The sequence below is a fragment of the Pleuronectes platessa genome, chromosome 13, assembly GCF_947347685.1.
Source record: "Pleuronectes platessa chromosome 13, fPlePla1.1, whole genome shotgun sequence".
Classification (NCBI taxonomy): Eukaryota; Metazoa; Chordata; class Actinopteri; order Pleuronectiformes; family Pleuronectidae; genus Pleuronectes; species Pleuronectes platessa.
In genome coordinates, this window is record NC_070638.1 from 12,509,377 (window position 1) to 12,521,803 (window position 12,427).

The following is a 12,427-nucleotide window of genomic DNA, read 5'->3' on the forward strand; positions in this document are numbered from 1 at the left end:
TTCATAAAGGACGGTCTGATGTTTCCTAGGCTGAAGGAGATGAGTTGGGAAGCATTGAAGCTCCTTCCCTTACCCTTTAAAGAACAGCTCTGATTATTATGGCAGACGCTGAAACACTTCCGGGTCATTGCGCTCAGCCAAGAAGGTTCCCTGAGCAAAATGGACTTTCTGAACACGGACACGGTCTCGTCGGTGGCTGATGACCAAAGACTGAGAATGACCACAGACTGTTTATGACAGAGCAACTGACCGAGCGCTCCTCCGTCTGTGACCGCGAGTAACCCCGCTGACGTCCCCCCTGCCCAAAGCACGCGCCACCTCCTGCGCTCCAATCGCAGACGGAGCGCGGGCGTGACGTCACTCGACAGCTTCCGGGCTGGCAGCAGTGTTCCCGGCGACGCTCAGATTTTGCGGTTTCGCCACAATTTTAGATCCGTTTTGTCCTTAAATGGAACAACGACTTTTATCTCCACCCAAACACGCCGCGGTTAAATGGTGATGTCGGTGTTAAAATAAAGAAGGTTTAGACTCCGGGATAAAGTGACGCGCTCCTCGGCTAGGACGTAGCCGCTGAGAAAAGAGGTGAGAGAATGTGATGCTCTGCAGATGTTGATGCGAGGGGCTGATTGTTAGCCACCGGCTAGCTCTGCGGCTAGCCACGTCTGCTTTACTGCGCCACACCACCCCCAGCCGGATCACGTACCTTCAGCACGGTTACACCCAAATGTGTATTAGTGAATGAATGGATATTGAGACCCGATTAGTGGCTCACACGGTGGCAGCATCGGTTAGCCTCGGAGCTAAGGGTTAGCTTCCCCTGCTGTGCGAGCCGCTAGCTTGTCTGTGAAATGTCTGCTAGCTTGCTAATCTTCCTGCTACCTCTCTGGCCTCGTTTCAAGCTTCATGTACCGTCTTTGTTATCAGCTGTTTACGATCATTCACCTTATCACAATTGATAATCACCGCTCATGGCGTTAACACATGATCTGCAGGCTATCACAACGGTATCTGGTGAGCTGATCAGACGCCGGTAGCTGATGTATCAGATATGAACCCAAATCAAAACATTGTCGATGCGACACTGATGTTGGCATCAGAAGAAGAACAGAGGAAGCGTGGAGCATGTGGACATGTATCTGATTTAACTGTGTGGACGTTGGGCTGGAGAAAAGCGGAAGGGACATTAACTCATTTAACAGGTGCTTTGATCCCAATGCACTCGATCTCCATTGCAGTAGAGGACAAAGCATTTACAGCTCAAGCATCATCCTGCTCTCCTTTGATTATCAATCAATGCTCTACTATATCACACAGTCATTACTATTGTATAGATGGATAACTCATATGATGGGATGGTACCTTTTTTAAATTATCTTAGTCTGTGGTTTTTCTGGCATCTCTAGTGCAGTATATATATATAGTGCAGTATATATATATATATACTGCACTATATATATATACTGCACTATTTGCCAAAATTAATTTAACTCTGTCGGAATGCGGCCGTGTGAAAAAACTAGTAGGGCGACATCAGCTTTATAGTATGATAAATATATAACTGGGGGTCTAATTAAAACTACAGTAAAATGTTCATGATGATGAACTGTAAAGCGGCGTATTGCTTTTAAATGAGTCATTCTCCTTTTTATTGCCTCACTCGAATTTAACAGCAACAAGAAAGAGAAACAGAATACCAACTGCTTGAATAAGACAGAGAAAAATATATAGTCAAATGTTAATGCTACACGGAACGTTATTGTTGAAGTAAGAGCTTAGCAAGGAGCGGGCGCAAAGAACAGACTGAACTTGTATAACAGGTGTCAAACCAAGACTGCCTGGGGGACATCTGTGTGTGAACGCTCTGCCCAACTGCTACCAAATCGTGTCAATTGGTTGTGGCAGGCGATTTGCTGCAGAACAGGTTCATACCTCACTCATTAAGTTAAACCAGTGATGCATCTTGTCTTTACAATATTTCAGGAATTCAGATCCAGGCGTGGTTTTTGTTTGAGGAGAGGTAGTAGACAATATGCATTCTAACTCAACTAAATCAACACAGAAAAATAGACAGCTTCTCTTACCTCGCAACACTGTATAAACTTACAATTTAATCTAATTTACTTTCAGCCATCATCTCTCGAAGTGTAGGAACAAACTGACCCCAACAATGCATGATTGGACTGTCCAAGCACAGGGGCGCAGTGCGGGTGACACACTAACTGAAGTTAGTGTTTGTACAAACACACACACCCCTCTGTTTACCAAGGGATTGGAGCATGTTAGACAAATCAAATTTGTTTAAATAAACAAGAACTTCCATAAACGTGGAACGTGTTGCTATATCTGTAGAACTACTGAGTAATAGTTGGGTTGTGTCTTGCAGCTTGTGTTTGCATGTGGCCATGAGCGGCCCACCTCTATGGTCAGTGTCAGATTCTTCTCACTGCTTCTACTTCAGCTGGCCAGGATTTCTGCTTACCGTTCCACATGACCTCAGGTCATCTCCTTCTTAGCAGCAGAATGAGTCTCTGCTGATACTTTGAATGCTTTTGCATTCCATGGCTGCAGGGCTGCAATGTGCCGTTAACACCTAAGGATACACTGGAAATAGTTGCACACAACAGCAGCGTAACTGGTGCGGCGTGGCTCTGTTCTCATTATCAATAGCTGTTCATGTTGTCTGTCAAAACCCGGATTGAATTAGTTCGACCATGTCATATATTTCTATCGAGGAAAATTTATTTTCTATTTCTTTGTTCATTTTTTTGTCTTGCAGGTCAGATCAAATTGTCTCACACATCCATACCCATTTTCTAAACTCCCAAGCTTTCATGTTGTGTTGTAGATCTGGTTGTCCTGCTGCACAGAAGACTTTCCGCCTGCAACTCTCACCTTCAGCAGCAAGTCAATATCTCACTGAGCAGTGACAAGTGCGTCATCATTGCGCTCCTGGTTTGATTCCCCTCCAGCAAGGACTTCATCTGTGAAGATGAAGTTAAAGGAGGACATGAACCCCCTGCTACTGCAGGTGTTCCGCTCTGTCGTCTGGGTCTACTCTGTCATCACCTTCATACCCTGGTACTTCTTCTCCGGAGCTGGCAATAATTTGGAACAGGCACGGCGCATGAAGGCGCGCTCAGTGAGCAGACACCCAGCGGGTCCCTACAGGGCCATCAACAGCCAAGAGAAGCTGGTAGCATGGCTGCACCCTGGGGTGGACACCCTGGACAAAATGTTTGAACACGCTGCGAAGAAGTTTCCACAGAGAGACTGTCTGGGCACCAGGGAGACGCTCAGTGAGGAGGACGAGATCCAGCGTAACGGGAAGATCTTCAAGAAGGTGAGAGACATCACCGGGTCCCTTTTACTTCGAACACAGTAGCATATTCATTATGCTTTTAATTGTGTCAGGAACAATAAAGCCGTGAAGCCTCATCATTCATTTTATTTCTGTAAAACTGTTCAGGTGGATCTGTGTTACTGCAGAAAGGATGTTTGTGTCTGTGAGGCTGAGAGCAGGGCCTGGTGATGTGAAAAGTTTGAGGAATGAGGATGGGAGAGCGGCAGGGTTATTGCTCCTTTGTTTCACACCTGACAGCGTCCTCATTAACAACTGCAACGCTGCCAAAGCCCTGCAGATGGTGCTGAGAGACTGCACATCAGTGAAGATGAGATGACTCATGACTAAACCAGAACTATTTCAGATTCAACAAATTGGGCTGTTAGATTATTGCCAGTTATCTCTTACCTGCCACTCTGCGTTACTCTTTACATAATGTAATGAAGAGTAGCGCCATCTGAATTCCGTCGACATTGTTCATATATTTCTATTTATAAACGTGTTTCTGAGAAGATGCTCTGAAGATTTGCAGACATTTGTACTTTGTATATTCTAGAATGTGGATATATTCCTGTGTTAATTGCACATACCTCTGCATGTAGGTAATCCTGGGCAACTATAACTGGCTATCATACGAAGAAGCCTACCAGGCCTCAAAGTGTTTTGGCAGCGGCCTTGCGTCTCTCGGCCAGAGGCCTCTGTGTAAGATCGCCATCTTCTGTGAGACCAGAGCCGAGTGGGTGGTCGCAGCACAAGCCTGCTTCATGTACAATTTCCCACGTGAGTCCCAGAAAGTCAAACTTGTGTATTCTGACAATCTCCGATCGTCACTGAAGCACTTGAGCTGACTAAACTGGATTCTAATTTGACAGTTGTGACGCTGTACTCCACCCTTGGACCCACGGCTATCGCCCACGGCCTGAATGAGACCGAGGTGACGCATATCATCACAAGCAAAGACCTGCTTCATAGCCGACTTAAGGTAACTGCTCTACTATCTCCCATCATGTCAGCCGCGTTAAACAAGCACTTTAAATATATGCCCCTGAGTGATATGTCCTCTGTTAATTATGTGAATACGTAATTAACAAAAAGCTCAGTTCTGGTTGCATAACTACTTTTCCTTCTAACTTCCTCTTTACACCCCAGGCCATAATGTGTGATGTGCCGAGGCTGAAGTACGTCATTGTAGTGGACAGTAAACCCACAAGCTGGCCCGACATCCCCAGAGGCATCATGGTCTACAACATGGATGCTGTGAAGGAGATGGGATCCAAGCCGGACAATAGTGAGTGTTTGTGCTGCATGATTAAAAAGGTTTCTAATTTTGTCGGGGGGAAATTGAAGTACTCGGATGGAGGCTTTGGAGGCTTAATACCAAGGCAACACCCCGATGTGTGATTGGAGTGATTTCCTGTGTTAGTAAGCGGTCAAGCACCCTCTGCCACCGTGATCATTTAGGAAAATGAGGACAAACTGAAATTTTGTGTATTACTTAAGCCTCCAATATACTTTTCCTCTTATTTGTAAATAATTTCTATATTTATTGATAAAAGTATTTACAACTAATCGTTTATTATAATGTATAATAAACAGCCAAAATGTGTTTATATGGTGCCTGATGCATTTCCTCGCTGACCCTCACCCCTCTTGTCTTCTGTCTCTGAAGTGGCTGTCGGGCGCAGACAGCCACAGTCCTCAGACATCGCTGTCATCATGTACACCAGCGGCTCCACAGGCATCCCCAAGGGTGTCATGGTCTCCCACGGCAACATCATTGCTGGTATCACTGGGATGGCTGAGAGAATTCCTAACCTCAAGTATGCTAATCTGTTTATTTCTCCTGTTTTCTGCAACTCTCTGAATTTACAAAATACCAGCCTCATTCTCTTTCTCCTCAGTCTTCAGCCACTGAAACACACACTCTCTGCATCATTCCTCACTGGCTTCTCTGACTATTCATTCTCTGCGTCACATGTATGATTTGCATTTGTCTATAGTGTTAATTAAACTGCTTCTTGTTTCTGTGCTGGCAGTGAGACAGACACCTACATTGGCTACCTGCCATTGGCCCATGTTTTAGAGCTCAGCGCTGAACTGGTGTGCATCTCTCATGGCTGTCGCATCGGTTTCTCCTCCCCTCAGACTCTGGCCGACCAGGTCAGTATTTAAACACTCACACACCCACACACACCTTGCGTCGCTGCAGTCAGTCTCCTATGTATTTATTTTAGTTGGACTCAGCTCTAATGTATCTGAGGCTGAGATTGGTAGTTTCTCCCTTCCTAAAACAGATTATCACAGAATGTTGCAGTCCTTTTAAAAGGTCTCTCTTGATTTCCTCTCCCGTCCTTTAACATGTGCATCCTATTGAAGTCGTAATCCATTCCAGATGCCTATGGTTACTTTGAGAGCTGTGTGTGGTCAGACAGCGACCCTCATCGGCCACTACAGCTCAGAACAGCAAGAACTGACATTTGTCTTCCTTGTTTTCCACAGTCCACCAAGATAAAGAAGGGCAGTAAAGGAGATACCAGTGTGCTGAAACCCACTCTCATGGCTGCTGTACCAGTGAGTCTCCTTATCACAGCACAAACCCAATCAGACTGACATTACCTGTCATTATTAGAAAAACATCAACAAATGACAGCCCGGGCTTTGACTGTGAGTTGTGCCACCTTGTGTGTGCAGGAGATCATGGATCGGATCTACAAGAATGTGATGACCAAAGTGGAGGAGATGAGCAAGTTCCAGAGGACGCTGTTCGTGCTTGCTTACAACTACAAGATGGAGCAGATCTCCAAAGGCTACACCACGCCTCTCTGTGACAGGTAACACACAAACTCTGTCTTCATTTTCCATTTATGTCCCTTGTGATACAGCGGCAAACATAAACTTCTGTTTCTACAAAATAATCATAACCTAGTGCAAATTCATCATATAACCCTTGAAGTCAATGAGCCTCTATAAATGTGTGTAATGATATTGATTCTGATATTGTGTGTGAGAGTCAATATCTGGATGCTTTGAAGAATGTCCTTTTAAGTCTTTGTGTTGCTGCTCATGTCTCTTCCACATCTCACTCGTCTTCATGCTGTGTATTTGTGTCTTCATCCCTCTCTGCCCCCGCAGTCTAGTGTTCAAACGGGTGCGTTCGCTGTTGGGAGGCAACACGCGGGTGCTGCTGTCTGGAGGAGCTCCGCTCTCTGCTGCCACACAGCGCTTCATGAACATCTGCCTGTGCTGCCCTGTGGGGCAGGGCTACGGCCTGACGGAGACCTGTGGAGCCGGCACTATCAGCGAGGGTAAGATGGAGTGAAGGGAGAGAAAGGAAAAGCAAATTTAAAATGTTATCTGTGTCTATCGTGCTAAAGCAGGAATCTCTGCTGGTGTTTTTCAGTTTGGGACTACAGCACAGGACGGGTTGGTGCTCCACTCATTTGTTCAGAGTTCAAACTTAAGGACTGGCAGGAGGGTGAGTCCAATCGCAACAATCAAACTAAGCTTAAAAGCAACTAGCAGTGCCCCAGCAGTCTCCTTACGAAAGAACCAAATCGCACACACTCATACAAAATTATCCCAAAAAAACGCCCTCCAAAAAATGTCATGGAAGTCATAGAAGTTTTTGCATAATTTGACTAACAAACAGACGTAGCCTCCCTGGCTGAGGTTACAAAAGCACCAATAGTTTCTATCTCATCAAGTTGTTTTCTCTCTCTCTCCTCTAGGTGGTTACTTCAGCACAGATAAGCCCAACCCGCGGGGAGAGATCGTGATCGGCGGGCCCAATGTAACGATGGGTTACTACAAAAACGAAGCCAAGAACCGTGATGACTTTTTCGTGGATGAGAAGGGCCAGAGGTGGTTCTGCACTGGAGACATTGGGGAGTTCCACTCGGACGGATGCCTCAAGATCATCGGTAAGAAATCCACAAACCAGTGTAGAATGCATGCGTGTTGTGGATGGTGATTATGTTGGATTGTGACGTGTTTACGGCCTCCTCCCGTAGATCGTAAAAAGGACCTGGTGAAGTTGCAGGCAGGCGAGTACGTGTCTCTTGGGAAAGTGGAGGCTGTTTTGAAGAACTGCTCTCTCATTGACAACATCTGCGCCTATGCCAACAGGTGACATTCTGCCATTTTGTCTAAACAGACACACTAAGAACATACATTTAAGCTATTCTTCGCCTCTTCTTGGTCTCGAGTCATGACTTGATTTCTTTCTTTTCTTACCTTCTTGTTTTTAGTGACTACTCGTATGTGATCAGCTTTGTGGTGCCGAACCACAAGCAGATGATGGCGCTGGCGGAGCAGATGCAGTTGCGGGGCACATTGGAGGAGCTCTGCAACAACTCACGGATGGAGGAAAAGGTCCTTGGCATAATTACTGAAGCTGCTATCTCAGGTAGGAAAAAACAAGATATGGGGGCGATACCGTCTCTTGCCTTGTGCCGGACTTTCGCACCAGTGTCAGGCTGTAACTCTCACTCTCATATTCTGATGCTACTTTCCTTCCTCTCCCCTTACCAGCAAAACTGGAGCGTTTTGAGATCCCCAAGAAGATCCGGCTGAGTTCTGAGCCCTGGACTCCAGAGACTGGCTTGGTGACCGACGCGTTCAAACTGAAACGCAAGGAGATCAAAACGCATTACCTGGAAGACATTGAGAGAATGTACGGGGGAAAATAACACACAGACCCTCTCCGGACCACACACACAAACACATATACACATGTACTTGCACACATAACCCAAGGAACTCAGAGGCCACTACCAGGACAAACGTGGAGAGGAGCTATACGTTAGAACAGGTAACCCACACACACACATCATAACAGAGAAAACAGGGGAATTAACTCTTGAATCCGACTTAATGCTTTCTGCGACGACCAAAAGGCAAGAAGGTCCCTCGCAAGGCAACGGAACCAGCCAGATGCACACGGTGCAACACACTCACCACTCCTCTTTGATGGATTTCTTTTTATCCCCTCCGAGTTGCCATGACAACCGAGGCGGCACACAAAGTCTGATGTCTGCATGACTCGGAGCGAAGCAAATGTCAGACTAGACGAATCTGGATCAGTGTCAGCTCGTTCCCATCCCTCGCCGCCTCCTCTCCGATCTCTGCTGCTTCTCTTTTCTTCCTCCCCCTTCTCTCTGGAGCCTTCCCCCACTTCAGCATGGTCGTGGACTTGCAGTGCAGACACCTGGCAGAAGAAATGAATAGAAGGATCCCTCCTGGGCTATGATTAATATTCAGGTTGGAATCTATGCAGGGATCTCGATCATCTTATTTTTTAAATACGTGTTGCAAAGTTTCCCTCATGTTTGGTTTTCAGCTTTGAACCATGTTCCATTGGTTGTTTTTGTATGTGAGGAGTATGTGTTGTGAAGCCATGAGAGATTGAGCAATGAAGATGTTTTAAAATAGTTTTTCCATGCTGTTATTTTATTGTTTTATTACGAGTGTTATTTTATTTTCTTTATGCTCATTTTATTTTAAAGAGCTTTGTTTGTAAGCTTTCTTTCTCCCTTTATTTGCTCATATCCCAAAGGTTGTACATTCGAGTGTGTGTTTACTGACTTGACTCCAGTCCAAATCCTACTATTTTGGGCCCAAATCAAATTTTCTCGATATCGGAGCAGCGCCCCCTACTGGATGCCTCACAACCTAAGTCTTTTGGGCTATTATTTTGGCATCATTGATCCCCTGAAGACCTTCAGGTATTAACATCCGTCCTGAGTGACCTAATCAAACATGGACAGTGTTGAGCACAGGTGGGAATGTGCCCAAAATGCATCCTTAACAAATCCTCAGATCCAATCACTCACGTTTGCATGGGTTGGCGGAAGCTTATGACCTCATTATTTTCGCTGTGTGAATGCAATTGCATCCTGGGCCAGATATGAAGGGCCCCCCCGGCTCCTACTCAGCTGACGCCCTCTGACGAGCTACAGTCTCACAATCTATCAAACATGTTTTTATGCTCCTCGGTGCCATCAACACAAATCAACACATATAATTATTGATACTTTTCTTGAATGTTAAAATTGCTGCAAACCTTCATTTAATCAGCCCCTTGTGACTTCACTCGCTCTCTTTCTCTAACTCACGCTAACACAAACATTTTCAGCGGACACATCCGCAAACATAAACTGGGAGAAAACGACATCACTCAGTCTTTTGTAGCAAAGATAACAACCGTGTTTATTTGCACATAGAGAAGTGAGAATTGATCACTGGAGTCACGTTCAGGACTCATTTTAAAGTCGGGTGTTTACAGGCGTGTGATCGAATCTCTCAGGACGGATGTGAATACCGGGTGTGAACAGGGTGTTTGAGGTGCAGGAGTCCTGCCCCATCTGACCATTGACCCTTGCATCGTATGGATGTCTCTAATAAGGAAACTCAGCCCACTACAGAAGCATTTCATTCCCTTGATCCTTAATTTTGTGCGACCCTACATGTTGCCCCTCTTGCCATAGGTTTATTAACTTTTGTTACTTTTATCCCTTTTTTTTTTTACTTCTGAATATGATATACAAAATGAATGTGCAATATTTATACACAAAATGTAAAGTGTGTTGGAAGGATAGTAATTCACAGACAGCAGCCCCTCCATAGTGTATGAATGTCTAGGCCTGTTACTGTCCACCTCAGTGCATCATGGGAAGTCTGTAGGATACAAATAAGCCCAGAAATATTAAAAGTGACAAAGGTAGAGACACTGATAAGGAAGTCGAGATGTAACCCGTTTGAACGCACCATGCTGAAAGATGTGATGTTCTTTCTTCTTTCTTTTTTTTTTACATGAAACTTGTAAAGTGAAAAACTTTTTGGCATTGTAGAAATTGCATGATGAAATGTGTGCATCCGTACCAAAGCACCTAAATATATACATTTGTGAGAGACAGAAGCCGGAGAACGGCGCTCCGATGGAATCCCTCACTCCTTCAATTAATGGCGGGCAGACGCCGACTTGACCTCATCGAGTGCAGACAAGGTTTCTCTATCTCCAAATTAGTTTATGTGTATGATACCGTACGTGCAATGACTAGAATAAGCTCTTGGATTCTGTTAATCGCCATTTATTTGAACCCTTATATAACGGACACATTGATTACTGTAAGTATTTCAGATTGATAGTGATACAGCGGCATCGATACAAACTTGCTTCCGCATCTCTTTGTCTTGAGGTTTATGAACACTAGATTAAACTGTTCGGTCGCTGGTCAACATCTTTGTTTAAGCGGCTTCTCTCGAGGCGAACTCTGATTTGCTTGTACTGAGGACAGATAGCAGGACACTGTAGGTACTCAGAATAGAACACTCACTAAAATATCTACTAGCTTAAGAAACAAGTTAATTTTAGCATGTAGAAGTTTGACGATTATTTTAATGTAAATAACATCTCTCTCCTGGCGTTTCAGTGAAAAGTCAGATAACTGTGCTGTTTGCTGCTTTTTCCTCTGCCCGGCCAGAGGGGGCTAGTTGCCTTCAGACACACGCGAGCTATCTCCAGGTATTTTTTGAGAATGTGAAGCACTCCCTGCGTTCCGTGGATAGCACACACGCCGCGTCCCACTATCTTCACATCCATTTGAACTAGCGGCAAAGCAAAGACAGCGAGGTGGGGTGTGAAGATGAATTTCACCTCTCCGGTTGTTTTCATTTGCGATGTAAATATGTCTCGAGGGGTCGGGGAGTTGATGATCAAACTACCAATAACTGTACAGGTGTAGAGCCTCCTGTTGACATATGTAATCTTTGTTACTGACCACAGCTTGGAGTCTCCTCCTCATTCTGTGTGGTGAAGCAGCCCAGCGAGTCGGGCTATTGCAAGTGTCTCCTTCCTTATTTATTTGTGATTTGGCCTTGGAAATTATGTAATGAAATAAACTAAAAGGTTTGTGTTGTAATCTCTCTCTGTGGATATGTTGAGCACCTGAACGCAGCTTGTGAAGCATAACGTGTGACGATCAGCGGCTTGATTAGAATCATCCTGAAACCAGAGTTTCTATGGCAACGAAGGCCAACGTGTGTGTGTGTGTGTGTGTGTGTGTGTGTGTGTGTGTGTGTGTGTGTGTGTGTGTGTGTGTGTGTGTGTGTGTGTGTGTGTGTGTGTGTGTGTGTGTGTGTGTGTGTGTGTGTGTGTGTGTGTGTGTGTGTGTGTGTGTGTGTGAGGGAGGGAGGGAGGGAGGGAGGGAGGGAGGGAAGGAGGGAGGTTTGTTTTGTTTCGTTAAAGACTGTCGCCAAACAGAACATGCAGTTCTGGGAACAAAGGGCTTTTTAGGGCCCGAGCACTGACAAACAGTGAGGCCCTATTGAAATTGTAAGGATTATTATTAATTTACTTTTCATTTATTTTCTGTAATTTATAATTTTTGTTTTTTATATAATTTAATATAAGCCCCTGCGCAGAAGTGAACTGTGCACATTCTGCACAGAAGTGGACTGCGCAGGATTCATTTAATTAAATTGATTTAATTTTAGTTATATTTTTAATTAATTAATTAATTTTTAATTTACATATTGTAAGGTAATGTGCAATTAATAGGGGTTGAGGTCCTGCCAATTTCAGAGGTTCACTGACTTGCCAAGGACACATCGGCATGCAGATGGGGAAGAGTGGGACTTGAACCGCCAACTTTCGTGTTGGAGAACAACCACTCTACCATTAAGGCCAAACTGCCGAGTTTGAGTGTGATTATATTTTAAATCTCTGGTGATGGAGTTTGTGGGTCAATGTTATAAATATTGTCTTTGATGGATGTGTGTTGACGTTTTTAGCACTGATGATAATTATTATAAAACCTCTTCTTAGTTAAATCATATGCTGATAATACTTGAACCTGAGAGTGAAATGCTCCTTCCTAATACCCACATGAAAGAGAGATTCAGAGCTGGATGGCTGCTTTTACCTTTCATTTTATTTCCTTTCAGGCAGAGTCAGAGTTAGAAGATATTAAATCACATATTTGTGTAGTCTGTTTATTAAAGCTGGTCCTCCTGCTCTGTGTCTGTACACCTGCTGCTTTATGGATATAAGTCTGTGCAGCAGGTTGGCACAAAGGATCAAAACCTAAG

At 44.6% G+C, this 12,427-nt stretch overlaps 1 protein-coding gene across 1 annotated transcript; it reads left to right on the forward strand.

Annotated features, from left to right (window-relative positions):
• The first annotated feature begins 371 nt into the window (after positions 1 to 371).
• Positions 372 to 11,259, forward strand: acsl3b (acyl-CoA synthetase long chain family member 3b). The gene is made up of 15 exons (XM_053438394.1): positions 372 to 582; positions 2,846 to 3,340; positions 3,943 to 4,120; positions 4,213 to 4,322; positions 4,490 to 4,628; positions 5,010 to 5,160; positions 5,377 to 5,500; positions 5,840 to 5,911; positions 6,032 to 6,171; positions 6,473 to 6,645; positions 6,741 to 6,815; positions 7,069 to 7,260; positions 7,351 to 7,465; positions 7,588 to 7,745; positions 7,871 to 11,259. The coding sequence occupies exons 2-15, from the start codon at positions 2,990 to 2,992 to the stop codon at positions 8,026 to 8,028; spliced, it is 2,136 nt and encodes a 711-aa protein (XP_053294369.1). The 5' UTR covers positions 372 to 582; positions 2,846 to 2,989; the 3' UTR covers positions 8,029 to 11,259.
• The last annotated feature ends 1,168 nt before the right edge of the window (positions 11,260 to 12,427 follow it).

Excerpts from the sequence above, each read along its gene's own strand:
- acsl3b (XM_053438394.1), top strand. The coding sequence starts at position 2,990 with ATGAAGTTAAAGGAGGACATGAACCCCCTGCTACTGCAGGTGTTCCGC. Across the intron at positions 7,466-7,587 it reads ATCTGCGCCTATGCCAACAG|TGACTACTCGTATGTGATCA; the intron begins GTGACATTCTGC and ends TCTTGTTTTTAG. Across the intron at positions 7,746-7,870 it reads TACTGAAGCTGCTATCTCAG|CAAAACTGGAGCGTTTTGAG; the intron begins GTAGGAAAAAAC and ends TCCCCTTACCAG.